Source organism: Mesoplodon bidens, assembly GCF_964165515.1.
Source record: "Mesoplodon bidens genome assembly, chromosome: 20".
Lineage (NCBI taxonomy): Eukaryota > Metazoa > Chordata > Mammalia > Artiodactyla > Ziphiidae > Mesoplodon > Mesoplodon bidens.
This window is the reverse complement of record NC_138181.1, coordinates 31,899,851-31,915,188: the sequence shown is the minus strand read 5'-3', so window position 1 is coordinate 31,915,188 and position 15,338 is coordinate 31,899,851. Positions and strand designations below refer to the sequence as shown.

At 42.6% G+C, this 15,338-nt stretch overlaps 1 protein-coding gene across 1 annotated transcript in view; it reads left to right on the top strand.

Annotated features, from left to right (window-relative positions):
* Positions 1-15,338, top strand: part of CSMD1 (CUB and Sushi multiple domains 1) — a gene marked incomplete at its 3' end in the record, with an annotated part of 1,732,394 nt that overhangs the window by 1,690,088 nt on the left and 26,968 nt on the right. The window contains exons 55-57 of the mRNA XM_081220901.1: positions 7,741-7,929; positions 10,593-10,766; positions 11,567-11,749. Of these exons, the coding sequence (XP_081077027.1) occupies positions 7,741-7,929; positions 10,593-10,766; positions 11,567-11,749 (546 nt within the window). The remainder of the gene's footprint in view (positions 1-7,740; positions 7,930-10,592; positions 10,767-11,566; positions 11,750-15,338) is intronic.

Genomic DNA, 15,338 nt, shown 5'->3' with positions numbered 1-15,338 from the left:
GTTTCTGCCTGGAGCCCTGAGCATGTTGACAGCAGTGGAAAGGCTTAGCTGTAGGTGTCTGCCACTTGGTAAGGCAGCTGCAAAGATTTAGGAAAAGATTAAACACCTTTAATCAAACTGTTTTCTCTGTTGTCTACAACAAGGAAAAAACAGCACAACTGAAAGAATGGTTACAAATGAAGGCCCTTAAATTTGGGTTCAGTTTATCTTCACACAGGGTTACGGCCTAACTGTGCCTTTGATGCCTTAGGTGTATGAGAACCATCTATACCCATTCCCCCCAAACCCTTCTCCTCAACTTAATTTAACATTTATTAAGCACCTACTGTGTTCCGAATGCTGGCTGCACACTGTCAGTACAGAGATGGGTGTAATACTTAATACTTTAAGTAGATACCAATCCGGGGGCTAATTAGGGGGGAGAAGGTCCCCACAGCTGCTGAGACTTTGTCCACTGGACACAGTACCTTCTGGCTAAATGAAAGATTGAGTAAGTTCAAAACAGCAGGCTTTTAATTATCAAAACTTCTTTTGTTCCTGTACTTCATTTTCCTCTAACTTATGCCAAAAAGAGAGAGAGAAGAAATTAAATGCCTATCATTTATTAATGGTTTTTGGTGTTTTACAATAGATACTAGGTTCTTTAGATATCTATGGCACAGTTTAAAGAATGCTAGAATGTGTTTTAAAGTCTTCAGTATTGATTTTGACTTTTCTTACCTTCCTCCCTTTTCTTGAAAAATAGGAATGGTCTTATTTTTTTAGTAGACGTTATTATTATTATTTTTTTTTGTGGTACGCGGGCCTCTCACTGTTGTGGCCTCTCCCGTTGCAGAGCACAGGCTCCGGACGCGCAGGCTCAGCGGCCATGGCTCATGGGCCCAGCCGCTCCACGGCATGTAGGATCTTCCCGGACCAGGGCACGAACCCGTGTCCCCTGCATCGGCAGGCAGACTCTCAACCACTGCGCTACCAGGGAAGCCCCAGTAGACGTTATTTTTTAGAGCAGTTTAGGTTCATGACAAAGTTGGGCTGAAGGTACAGAGATTTCCCATAAACCCCCTGCCCCCACCCATGCACAGCCCCACTTCACCCCCCAATGTCACCACCCCCACCAGATGGTGCATTTGTTATCATTGATGAACCTGAATGGACACATCATCTCACCCAGAGTCCGCAGGTGACATGAGGGTTCACTCTTGGTGTTAGACGGTCTGTATGTTTGGACGGGTGCACAATGAGTGACACGTATCCACCACCGCCATGTCTTGCAGAGTGTTTTCACGGCCCTAAAGTTTCTCTGTGCTCCACTTCCTCATCCCTCCTCCTGCCCCCAGCCCCTGGCAACCCCTGATCGTTCTCCTGTCTCCATAGTTCTGCCTCTTCCACAGTGTCATACAGTTGGAATCACACAGTATATAACCATTTCAGATTGGCTTTTTTCATTTAGTAAATGCATTTAAGTTTCCTCTGTGTTTTTTAATGGTTTGATAGCTCATTTCTTTTCAGTGATGAATAATATTCCATCGTCTCGATGGACCACAGTTTATCCATTCACATACTGAGGGACATCCGGGTTGCTTCCAAGTTTTGGCAACTATGAATAAAGCTGCTGTATTCATTCCAGTGCAGGTTTTTGTGTGGATATAAGTTGTTAACTCCTTTGGGTAAATATTAAGGAGCATGATTGCTAGATTATATGGTAAGAGTATGTTTATTTTTGTAAGAAACCCTAACTGTCTTCCAAAGTGGCTGCACCATTTTGCATTCCCCCCAGCAATGATGAGAGTTCCTGTTGCTCCACACCCTCGCCAGTGTTTGGTGTTGTCAGTGCTCTGGATTTTGGCCATTCTAATAGGTGTATAGTGGGATCTCATTATTGTTTTAATTTGCATTTCCCTGATGACATATGATGTGGAGCATCTTTTCATAGGATTATTTGCCATCAGTAGGTCTTATTTGCTGAGGTGTCAGTTAAGGTCTTTGGCCCATTTTTAGTTGGGTTGTTTGTCTTCTTATTGTTGAGTTTTAAGAGTTTTTTTTTAGGGCTTCCCTGGTGGCGCAGTGGTTGAGAGTCCGCCTGCCAGTGCAGGGGACACGGGTTCGAGCCCTGGTCTGGGAGGATCCCACATGCTGCGGAGTGGCTGGGCCCGTGAGCCATGGCCGCTGAGCCTGCGTGTCCGGAGCCTGTGCTCCACAACAAGAGAGGCTGCAACAGTGAGAGGCCCGTGTACTGCAAAAAAAAAAAAAAAAAAAGAGTTTCTTTTTAATGTTTCAGATTACTGTCCTTTATCAGTTATGTCTTTTATAATCTTTTAACCTGTGGCTTGTCTTCTCCTTCTCTTGACACTGCCTTTGGAAGAGCAGAACTTTAAAATTAGTACTTAATTTTAAAAGCTGACACTTCAAAAACGTCTGATGAAGGAGGAGATGACTGACAAACAGTCGTCCAAGTGCTGAGGGGATTGGAAATCACCCCCTCATCTCCCGGGTACCTCCTGCTCATGTTTCTGTTATTTTCTATTGCTCTGTTTTGCTTCATTTATGAACTAAGAGATACAATCTAGTGCACAGAATTTACATGCATATTATTCGACCAGGAAAAGCATGAATTCAAAGAGATCAGACTTATAAGGACAGTGAAGTGTCAGAAAAAAATGGCGTGAAACTCAAAAAGTTAAAGTTAACAAAAATAGCTACTCTATTCATAAAACTTCCAGGGATTCTTCAACGTGTGTACTGCAGTATGGCCTGATTCTTACCTTATGTGGTTCCTTGAATAAACCCCCAGATGGTTCAGGGTGTTGTGTCTCACATCAGCATCCTGTTGTGCTTGATTTCTTCTCCCAAATACTTGATGTGATTCTCAGATGTCTAATCTGCGGAGGTCAATGAGTTGTGGAATCCTGAGTAGTCCTACAGCATCTGGTTAATGATGCAAAAGAGAAACTCCACCAGGACTTTGGAATGAATTCCCAGTAAATCTGTGCTAAAGTGAGGCTGACTGAGACACAGATTTCCACAAAGTCTCTCCACCCTGGACTCACCTTTTATCCCCAGACTCAGCCCTTCCCAGGGAAAAGCTCTGGCCATGCCAGCTGTGTTTGTGATAAATCAGAACCCTCCAATCCAGGAAGCGACTCACCCCCTGGTTCTATCTTACAAACAGGACCAGGAAAATAAATAAATAAAAGAAGGGATCCTTTTTGCTAGTAGTCATATCTTTCTGGAATAAATAAATTATATGGATATAGATTTCATAAAAAGGAATGAAAACAAATGTCTTCACATTTATTTTAAGAATCAGATTATGCCTACTGTTCCAGAGGCCCCCGTTTCTATAGAAGAGCTTTCTGAGTCTTTGTCTCCTAAATTCAAATATGTGTCAACATGAGCTTAAAAGTTCAGTCAGTTCAAGGAGAAATAAATGAGATATACCAAGGCTGGCAGTTTTAGGATGAGTCGTCACTTAATATTTTCTTTCCTTGTGTAATAATTTTTGTGTTACATGCAAATGTTTGGAGGTTTTATTTTTTCTTTCTTATCTACAGTTTTGTGGGATCGTCCATTTAAACTCAGAGAATTAAAATATATGTCCTTTGCTATTACAGACACGAGTATAAAGAAAATTAAGAAAATATAGGGTGAGTGAGGGTTCTGTTCTGGTTAGAGAGGAATAAAAAAGGAAACAAAAAAAACTCACTCAACTTGCATCACTAAATCCAGGGTCTTGTAGTGAATCCTCAAGTTCACTGGAGAATATCAGTTTTCTTCTATGAACAGTCAAAGAAATACTACCTTCTTCTTAGGTTCCCATGAGTTCTAAGTAAGCCAGTGCACTGAAATGCTTAGCAAAGTGCCTGGTGCATAGTAGGTGCTCAGTCTCCCTGCCCCCACTCCCACCCACCTCTGAAATTTAACTAGAATCGACTATAATCAATCAGAACCTTCTTTATCAAACCCGAATGTCTCATTACACCTAAAACCAATTTCTTTATTCTTATCAGTTAGTGATAAAAGATGAAAGGTAACTTTCATATGTTTGAAAAATAGTCATCATAAGTTGCTTTTGGTGACTGGTAATCCTACATTTAAATTTTGATTCATCCAAGTAAACACATTGGGAATGTATATTCTGTGTGATACACTGAATAGTCACCTCACCTTTGATTGTCCTCTCAACTTTGCATAATCCCTTCTATTGAAAAATTTAAAAAACACATATTACACAGAACCCTAATCAATTATGAATGCCTTTAAAAAAATTTATTGAACTAATTCTTACCCATTTTTCCCACTGCCAAATAATTTAAACTGGCTATATTTCCTTTACAAAGCATCATTTTCTTACTTTCCTGCTTATGATCAGGTTTTTAATGAGCCATAAAAGAAAACAAGAAAGAAGCAAGAAACAGGAGTAGACACAGCAAAATAAATGTAAACACAGGCTTAAGCAAAAAAACAAAAACAAAAAAAACACATTAGGAAGATATGGGGATAGTTCCTTCCTTCCTCCCTCCCTCCCTCCCTCCCTTCCTTTTCTCATAAAGCCCTAAGGCCACAGAAGGAGTTGCAGAAGTCATCAGGTAGTCAGGAGCTCTGACCCTTACCTAGTTCTGGTGTGACCACTTTCGTGACCTTGGGTATGTTACTGATCAGTATATGAATGTCTTCTTTACCCTCCAACATACACAAATGTCCCCTGGAACACATTTTGTGCCTTCATGACTCCACACAGGCTATGTACATATGATATCAATATTTCTCATTGTCTCCAACTGAGGAAATTCCGTTCTCTGTCAGGTTTTAACACCTGAACATCAAGGCCAAGTCTCAGCGCTTGGCGTGTTGAGGGGTGATACTAAGATGAGGGGAGACTTCCACAATGGGTCTCTCACCAGTTTCTCTCTGATGCTCTGCCCTGCTAGACATCGTGTCTCCAACTAAAAAAGTAAAATAGTTCCAGCAGGTGTGACCTGGTCTGACTTATCTTCACACCGTCAACTTTACTGGTCATTTCAGGCGCCACAGGATGATTTAAGTAATTTGACCCCTCCTTCTGCTTTGCTGACAGCTCACCTCTGTCCATCATATGAAGTCTCAGTCCACCAGATTCCAGATAGGAATTGTGCACAAAATAGGAGAAAGAACAGAGACGGGAGAGCAGTGCGTGGATGGACTGGGTACTGATGAGCTGTCCAGGCCGGCAGCCTGCCCTCCGTATGGTAAAGCACACTCGTGTGCAGCAAAGACTTGGAATGTTTCAGAGTTCTGTCGTGGACAAATAAGTTAAAACCTTCCTGCCTTATTTTTTTTTCCCCAAGCTGGCAGATACAGCTGAATCTCCTAGTGGAACGAATAAAATAAAGAGGAAGGGATATAATAGATGTTTCTGACTGCAATTATGCAGGACTATATTCTGTAGCACTAATTCCACAGGATGGGACTGAGAACAGCGTGAGCAGGTTTAGAGTGTTTGTAGACATCTCTTCCAGCATCAAGAGCAATTTGGTTTCCGTCTTGGAGCTCATGGAATCTGACTTTGTCAAGCATTTTTATTGCCTGTTTTTTTAAGGATGCTGAAGTAGGTGAAAAGGTGGGGAGGAGCCTGGGACTCAGCACTTCTTCCAGGCAATTCTAATGCAGCGTAAAATCCCAGAGTCGGGCTTCCCTGGTGGCGCAGTGGTTGAGAGTCCGCCTGCCGATGCAGGGGACACGGGTTCGTGCCCCGGTCCGGGAAGATCCCACATGCCGCGGAGCGGCTGGGCCCGTGAGCCATGGCCGCTGAGCCTGCGTGTCCGGAGCCTGTGCTCCGCAAGGGGAGAGGCCACAGCAGTGAGAGGCCCGCATACCGGAAAAAAAAACAAAAACAAAAAAAATCCCAGAGTGGTCGTCAATATCGTCCGTAAGGAGGATGTCCGTGTCTCCCACACACGGTGCCGCGGACAAGAGTGGCCCCCAAGGAGAATTCTGCTTCGAGGTTTCAGAGCGCTTGGGCATGAAACTCGTGAATTCTGAGCAGCTCTCCTCCCGACATGGTGGGGCTCAGAGAGCCCTGCTCTCCTCGGCCGGCAAAGGGGGGATGCAGGCGGACCTCACCGTTACCTGAGCGGTAACTGCTTCTCTTTTCTTTCTCTTCTTGCCTCCAGCCCCACCCTTCTCTTGACCCCAAACACATAATGGCACTTGCTTTGTGCACTTCGTCTTTCTCACCCACCCCACAATCAGGCTGCATTCAGGAAAGCTGGGCCCGAATATAAAACTATGAATTAAAGAAAGGAGGAGCCCAGTGGGGCATGCGGAGCCCCGGGGCGCATGAGGCATGGGCCGGGCGCCCTGGCGCAGGAAGGCTTGGCACCTCCACGTGGGTCGCCTAAGTGGTGTCCTTTCCTCTTACTGCAGAGAGTCTGCTGTGGTTTGGGGACCGTGCTCTAAGTGCGATGTAAGCGCAAACTCGACACCATAGCGTCTTTGGCCTTCGGGCCAAGGCAACACCTTCCTGCTTTTGAAGGTCAGACACAAGGGAGCTGTTTCTGTCTCCTGGGCTTGACATGCAACTCCAAGTGCCCAATGGGCCGATGCAGGTGTTTTTCAGGTCATAAAAATAATCGTGCAAGTCAGTGACACTTTTTCCAAATAGCTAATGCCTGCTATTATGGCGGGTTTGGTGACAATTTTATTGCAGGTGCAATGCACTATGGAGCCTTAAAAATACCTGCCGGGGCTCCATAAGCATGTTTGCTTGACTCGAAAGAACTTGTCTTTCTTCTATTAACTCAAGATTGGTTTAAGAAGGACAGGACATTATTCTGCAGCGCTGAAAGGGACCCTTGTCCGCCTCGGATCCGCCCACCCCGCCGTCCTGGGGACGGAGAGAAATCAGGGTGCAGACGGGCAGGGTTTGCCTTTGGCCGCTGGGACACTGAGTGCAGTGGCTGCCTGGGAACTTGTCATGCTACCGGCTTCTGAGCCAGAAATATCTGGAGAGAGCACGGCTCCCCAGCAGCTGCCCCATTCAGCGGTGGGCGGGTCAGAGAGAGAGAATTGGGGCTCTTTCTTTCCTCTGCACCTGCAAAAGCACGTGGCTGGTTCCCTCCCAGATGCCAGCCGGCACTCAGGCTCAGAGAGTGTCATTCAGATGAACCACTGTCACTGCCGGAGCTGTTTCTACAGGGGAAGAAGCTTAAATCAGAGGCTGCCTTAATTTACACTTCTATTAAGTGTTGATGGAGGAGTTGTCATTTTTGTCTGCTTTAGACACACAACAGAAATTACTCAGGCACATATAGAAGCATTAGTGCACGTCAGGGTGGGCTGGTAATTAATTACTGTGTCCCAGGCTGTCCTGAGGTATCACAGTCGCATACAAATATGTAGACTAACTTCAGCCATTTCTGTTTTAACATTTTCATAACATAAAAACCTAACCAGGGAAACGAATTTTAGACCTTACATTGAAGAAGCCTATTATTGGGAAACAGTTAAAGACTGTCAGCCTCATGTTGTTAAAGGTGCTATAGTAGCCGATACATTGCTTGAAATTTTTTGAAGCATAATGGCCCAAAGCAGGAAGTGGAATTCGTCAAGGGTGCAGAATTTCACAAGCTTTGGCTGTCATGCTGTGGTCCCTCCAACTTTCTAAAACCACGAGGAGGAGTTTGCCTTCTCTGCCCGTCTGTCTGTTTTGCTTATAAACGTGTAGCTGCATTTGCATAATGCACACCGCGCTTTCCTTTGCAGTGGTGAACTGCTCGGATCCAGGCTTTGTGGAAAATGCCGTTCGTCACGAGCAACAGAATTTCCCCGAGAGTTTTGAATATGGAATGAGTGTCGTTTATCACTGCAAGAAGGGATTTTACTTGCTGGGATCTTCTGCCTTAACCTGCATGGCAAATGGCTTATGGGATCGCTCTTTGCCCAAGTGTTTGGGTAAGTGAGGGTCCTTTTGGCCACAGAGCCCTGTAAGAACACCACCAACAGAACACGGTTTTTTTCAAGTATTCAAAACGGTATTGACTTTTAATTCTCTCTACCCACCCCCATCACAAATTATATTTGTTATTATGACAACTTTATAGGTTGGCCAGAAATCACCAAATGCAGCTCACACTAGTTTCGCGGGAATAAAGGGGCAGGGGTTCTGGCCTGCTCGCAAAGCTGGCCCCAGAGGGAGATGGACTCGGCTCGCGGGCTCCGCCTGGACCGGGCTGTCTCTGTGTCTGCTGTTCCTTCTTGTCTCCTGCTTCGGGCCAGCAGGGAGGCTAATCCACCGGTTCAAACGGGCGCCAGCGGCCTCCAGATGGCGCCTCTATCAACGCCCCGAATCTCTCAACACCATGCATCTTTCTGGACCCAGGTTCAGAAATACTGGCAAGAGGCTATAAACGGAGTCTCCATCTATTGACCTAGTATCTGTGGCCGGAAGGGTGGCGCTCTCTGAGGGGCCTAATTTGGGTCTCATCAGCACTTCTGGTACAGTCTGATGTGAACATGATAAAAAGGATAGTGTCCTGGTCGTAACTTCCTCCTGACCCATGGGTTTAAGCAAGAGGAGGGCGGATTGCCGTGAAGAGCAGGGTGCTCAGGGCAGACAGAATGATAGGTCGCCACTATGGCGCCCCTCAAAACACCATTAACAGTACATTTTAGACCATATAGGTTCACAAGGACACTTTCTTTTTTACCCAAATAGCTATAGTATTAGTTTCTTTCACTTGAAAAATCATATTGTCCTTTAGCTCAGAGAGAATTGTCTTGTTAAAACATAGTGTGAGAATGAAGGAAAAGGAGTCACTCTCCTTGGCCTTTTAAAAATCAGTCAGAAACAAAACAAAACAATCCTTATCTTTTTAGTATTCATTTTGTGTGGGTAGAGAAAATAGGAAATGACAATCACATTATAAATTGAACTTACTGAAAAAAGTGATAATCCATTTTACCTGTGACAATTACGGCGTTTTCAGTACATTTTCAGAGTGGATTGGTGCTGGAGACATTTTTCCTGCAAGTCAGGGTCCCACAAAGCCCTTTCAACCTACCCGGAAACCTGCCTCAAATTCTAACTGTAACAAAACAATGAATTTCTACAGAGAAAGAGAGCGATGACTTTCAAAAACAAACATACAGGCTTACATGGCAAAACACATCTGTAAATGTATTACTATCCTCATCAAGCTTTGTTTTCTGGTTTTCTGTGCCTTCACACACGGGAATTTTTCAGAGAAATTAGTTTTGTTTTGTTTGTTTTTCTCCCCAAAGCTTTCTCTTGCATCTTGCCTGGTGTCTGTGAGACTTGTATTGGTTGTTGCAATGAGGCCAGTGTGCTCCAACCTCCAGGAACCAGGTTTTAACTGACCTCATTTTCCAAGGGGTGACTTCCCACCACTTGCGGTCATGAACCGCTGGAATTACCGTGAATCTGGGAATACATGCTCGCAGAGGAGCGTTTTGTTTTCACGTGCTCTTCAGCAGCTAACCTCCATCTCTATTTTTGCTGTTATACTGTTCCACTGAGTTTTTTCTCTTTTATTTCACCTGGAACTGATCATTTACCAACAATTTCACTGATTCAGCTCTAGTTAGCTTCTTTTTAGGACTCCGTAGATACACTCCTCTTGTCCAGTGAGTGGATGTCAGTGTAAGACGGTCTCAGGGGAGGGCTTATGTGACTCGGGATGGGTGATGCCTTCCAACCTTTCTAACCTGCCCCTCGGGCTGGCATCACGTTGGGGTTGTCGGTGACCGAATGTAGCCCCTCGAGGATGTTAAACCAGCAGAGCCTTTGAATACTCTGTGGCATCATCAGCCCAGTTAGCTGTTTGTACGCGGGATAAAATTTGCCCATGGCTAACCCTAATTTTGGACTTTATAGAAAGGGAGAGATATGTCTTTACCATCCTATGGTAATCTGGATTCTAGAATTTTCCTTCTTGAGGGATAATTATGATTAGATGATGGGCCTGATTTGGTATAATTATAAAGAAATGAGTGGACTACTTGAGGAAAATATTAATCAGTAATTTATTATATTTTTTTTTACTTAGACATTTTAGATTGCCACCTATTCAAAGAAAAATTGTTAGATGGTCTCTCTAGACATGGGAACTGGAAGAGGAAGCAGATTTGACTGAGTTTTGTCCCCAAGCAAAGCATGATTGTCATACTAACTGGAGAAATAATGGAAATAGTTTTGGTGAATCTATGTTAGTTTCCAACATTTTGTATAACACTGCTTATTTAGGATACAGTTAAGGGCAGGTGGAAAAAATTTAGGTAGAGTGACTTTCTTTTTTGAAAACATAAATATCAATTTCTACCTTAAGCAAAGGTATCTTAACCTAATAAAAAAAACAAACAAAAACTTCATTGATGGACCCTTTCGTGGACTTCAGTAACGTGACTATTCAGGGTAGGAGGAGGGTCGTCTGGAAATTGGTGTTTCTTATCCACAGGGCACTGCAGCGATGTGCAGGGTATTTGGGTGTTTTTGTTAATAGGTGATGATTGTATGAGTCTCTGAGGGACACTGACCAACACAAAGCAGCTTAACAGGAACAATGTACTCATTGATTTGATTTGATTTTTTTCTTAAGTTATTTCGTGTGGACACCCAGGGGTCCCTGCCAATGCCATCCTAACTGGAGACCTGTTTACATCTGGAGCCGTGGTTCACTACTCATGCCAAGGGAGACGGAGTCTCGTAGGCAACAGCAGCAGGACTTGCCAGGAAGACAGTCACTGGAGCGGAGCCCTGCCCCACTGCACAGGTGGGCATGACACACTCAGCGCTTCATTCCAAATATTGGGTAGCGGTGCCATTCTTTGAAGTTGGTATTATTCCGTTCCAGCCAAGTACGCCTTTCTGATATAGCGTCAGCGTCGTCTTCATCTTCCTTCCCTTTAAACACCTATCACGGCACATGTTCCTCTGCAGGAGTCTCCCTAGCACCTGAGTAGGAAGCTTGCTCACCTTGACTCAGTTTGCCCCTGTTTTTCCCTCCTTTTCTGTGCTTCCTCTGAGTTCTTCCACATCTTTCCTGTCTCTATCGTCAATTGTTAAGTCAATCCTGTTTGGAAAAAATATCAACTTAATTCTTCCATGAATGTTTCATAATAAACAAAACATATAAACATAATAAACAAAATAAACATAATCAGCAGATCGACACAGTGTAGAAGCATCAAACCTCTCATTTGATTTTTTTCGTTCCCAACACACCTTCACCCCCATCTCCTCGTCAGCATCCTCACCAGCATTTCCAACAAGCAATTCCTGCATTTACCATCCCCAGTATTTTATTTCTGCTAAAGAATATCAATTATTGTTACAACCATATTTTAATAAGCTATTTTGATTGTAGTTACACAGAAACAATTTCTTAGCGTCTTTCGTTTTTGTGCTGTAAGAAAGAAAATCTTTCTCAGGAGATTTCCAGAATGCTGTATGACTGTAACCACGTTCGATACACATTTACATAAAGTTTCATTCCCTTTAAACATAACAGCGTTGTTATGTCAAACGAGTCTAACAGCATTGAGTATTGCCATACGTGTTTGTGTTCCATAGGAAATAATCCTGGATTTTGCGGTGATCCAGGGACCCCAGCACATGGGTCTCGGCTTGGAGATGAGTTTAAGGCCAAGAGCCTTCTCCGCTTCTCCTGTGAAATGGGCTACCAGCTGCGGGGCTCGGCAGAGCGAACGTGTCTGCTCAACGGGTCATGGTCAGGACTGCAGCCCGTGTGCGAGGGTAAGTTCAAGCCTGAAAGTCAGCGTTTCAGGTTGAAACCAGGTAACTCAATGTAAAATGACGAGTAACATTCCACAAAAATCCTACAGGTTTACACTATTTCTACAATTAACCTACTTACCCCCCAAACATATAAGAGAATCATCAAAAAGCACAGCTGGGCATACGGAGATACCTGACTGTTCAAAAGATCATATGACGCTGTCCTCACCCTTTGAAAGTCCATGGTCTAAAGGAGGTGTCTGTCTTCTCCTGGTGATGTTCTCTGGGTGACTTTGCCGTGTGTTGTGGCTGCTGGTGGTGAGAGCTGAGGCGAAGGAGTTGTGAGTAGAGCAGAGTGAGTCGCTGCTGGGAGCTCCCTGCAGGCTGGAAGAGGCTTCTGTTCACATGTTACTTCCAGGCTGTTGGTGGTCCTTGTTCAGAGCCCTGTGTTGCAAAAGATTCTCGCGTTACTTTCCGTATAATATTTTGGAGTGAGTATATTTTATTGTACTATTTAAGAGGCATGATAGGAAATGGGGGGAAACCCCAGTAATAACAGTAAAATGCCACGGCTCTTTATAACACGATGTCATGTCTTGGCAATGCCTATCTTAAGCAAAGGTGAGCTGACATGTCACGAGTGTGTTCAGAGTCTAGAAAATAACTGAGTTAGAATTCGGACAGATAAGACTTTAACATTTGCACACAAACTTCTCAGTGACTGAATTTTCGAGTCTAAAACAGTTACACAAATTAATTACCTATTTTTACATGTATGGAACACTTTCCATAGAATTTGATCAGCTTGAATAAACTCACACAATATCAACACCAGAAATATAGATCAAGTTGCCTTAATCTCTATTTTCCCTACTATGTCAACTCTCCTTGTACTGTCACTCATTTTATTATAGGTATTATATAGGTAAGTAGGATATAATATGCATGTATCTAATCTGACTGTATTTTACATAGTTAACTGTATCATATGTAGTCTACATAATATAAAATGATATATATGAATAAGCCAATCCTATGTATGCGTGTGTGTGTATCCTCTCATTGAGAGTCAAAGAGTATCCTGGTTATTATAGTCAAAGACCTATCTATCTCTCTATAGAGATAAGTATACATGATAATCCAAGATAATGTTTGACTCCAAATTGCCTCTTGACAATCAAGTTAATGTAAATCTTAAGATTAGGCCCTAAAGAAGTTAAATCAAATATGACTAAATAGTTGTGGGGAAATGTCATCTGCAGCTGTGATTTGCAGGATGATGCCATTTCTATTGACTGAAGTATGCAATTGTAAGTTAGTAGAACTTTTCTCACTCTCAGTTTCCTCCCCTCTTGTAGAAATTTGAATGTTAAAATTTGCATGAGAGCATGTCTTTCTCACCAAAACCAGAACATTTCATTTTCTGTTCCATAATATAGTACCTCAAAGTTACACATGACCTCCGTAATCTACAATTACACCCCATCTAACCTTTTCTCTATACCACACCTGTGAATTTTTGGTCCAGAAGTAGTTGAACATTATGAAAATTAAATAAGATTTTACATCAATCCATGACATATTAAACGATAGTAGGCCCACCTTCTTATTGAGAACAACTATAAAACAACAAAATACGTGAGACAATTACGTGAGTTATTAAACAACTGACAGGGCGTGACTGTGTTCCTTAGGAGAAAATAAATAAGGTGAGCTCCACAACCCCTCTGTCACTCTGTGCATTTTTCTTGCTGGGAAGCTGGGAAGCAGAACCCAGGTGGTACAGTGACTTGGTGAGGTGATGAGGTAGAAATTGTTTTAGGTTACTGAAATGGAATTTGCAGAAACGGGAATCCAGGAGGAGGGAACTGACAATGGGAGGGCCCCAGAATTCTGTAGGCGTTTTCACAGGTGACTCAGCTGAGGGCTGGGCCGACAAGCACCCGTGAGACTCAGTGATGCACAGACCTTCTTAGCGGAGAGCAGACCTGTGATAATAGAAGTCACACTGTACTGAGAGACACTGTACACTCAGGATGCTTCTTGGAGGCCTAGAGAGCCCGTACATTGTGAATAGGTACCACTCCCTAAAATCAGGGGGACAGGCTAGAACTAAGAGCAAATCATGTTAGGACTCAGACTAACTAGCTCTCTGCTAACAGAATAAAACTGACCACAAGACCCAGAAGATCTATAATTACTTTAAAAACCTACCAGAGTAAAGCCCAACATCATTTTAAAGGAATGACATGCTCCATGCAGTAGTTCATTCACAATGTCCAGCATACAATAAACAGTTACTGCATCGGCACAACCCAGAACAATATGACCCATAGTCCAACCAACCAACCAACCGACCAACCAACTAAACAAACAATAGAGATAGAATCTGATCCTGAGATGACCCAAATGTTGAAAAACACAATAAGGATTTAAATAAGCTATTAAAAACATGTTCAAGACTTTACAGTAAATTGAATTGAAACAGGGAATCTCAACAGAGAAATGAAAATAATGAAAGAGAATCAAATGGAAACTCTGGAAATGAAAAGTACATTATCTGATAAAAAGTTTTCTGGATCAACTTAGCAGATGAAAAATGTCAGAAGGATCAGTTAACTTGCATACAGGTCAGTGAAAATTATCCAATCTGAAAAACAGAGGGAAAGAAAATGGAGAAAAACAATCCCAGCACAATAATTTCCTACTGCATAATATCAAGTAGTTTAATGTACTTGTAACTGGGGTTCTAGAAGAGAAGGAGAGAATGGTGCAGAAAATTATTTGAAAAAATACTGGTTAAAAGTTAACCAAATTTGGTGGGGAAATATAGCTTCCAAGGCTCAACAAACCTCCCTTAGATACATTCTGTGCTATTAGGGATGGTCATTTACTTGAGACTGTACATTCTATATTGGGTTTATCTCAAGCACTTTAGTTTATTGCAAATTTAAAAAGTGAAAAAATTAAAGCGGTTGAGAGTGAGTAATGTTTTCCATACAAATCTCACTTTGTTGCTGGGATATGACACTATGAGCTTTATTCCAGCAAAACATAAAGGAATTCATTTATTTGATTAGGAGAGCTTAATTGGACTTCATTTCATGTTGTACTTAACTCAGACTATACAAAGTCCAGTCTTTAAATAGCATTTAGTTTATCAAAAGTCAGAAATTCAAAAGGTTCCTATAAAATCCTCATAAACTTGGACCTTAAAATCTGTATACAGAAAGAAGTTGAGTTACTAAAATGTTTCAATACTAAAAATATTTCTCAGATATGCCCCGCAAAACTGGCTACTTCCAAATTGCATGGTACAGAAATCATGGGAAGCTGCATAATTAACAGTATGTGTTACACTCGCTAAAACAACAAATGATGGGTAGGATATATGACTAACTCCCCTTGCCACTCCCCCTCTCCACATGTAGAGGTCTTAAAACTTTTTTGGAGAATCTGTTGCTTTATATTTTTTCTCCCTTGTTATTGTAGGTCCGTATCTTTGGGGCACATATTCTTTTTTGTAGAAAATGGGGTTATCAGTGACTTTTTCATTGCCACAAAGGTTAGCCATGACCTATATTCAATCCCCTAACCAAGGTCACCT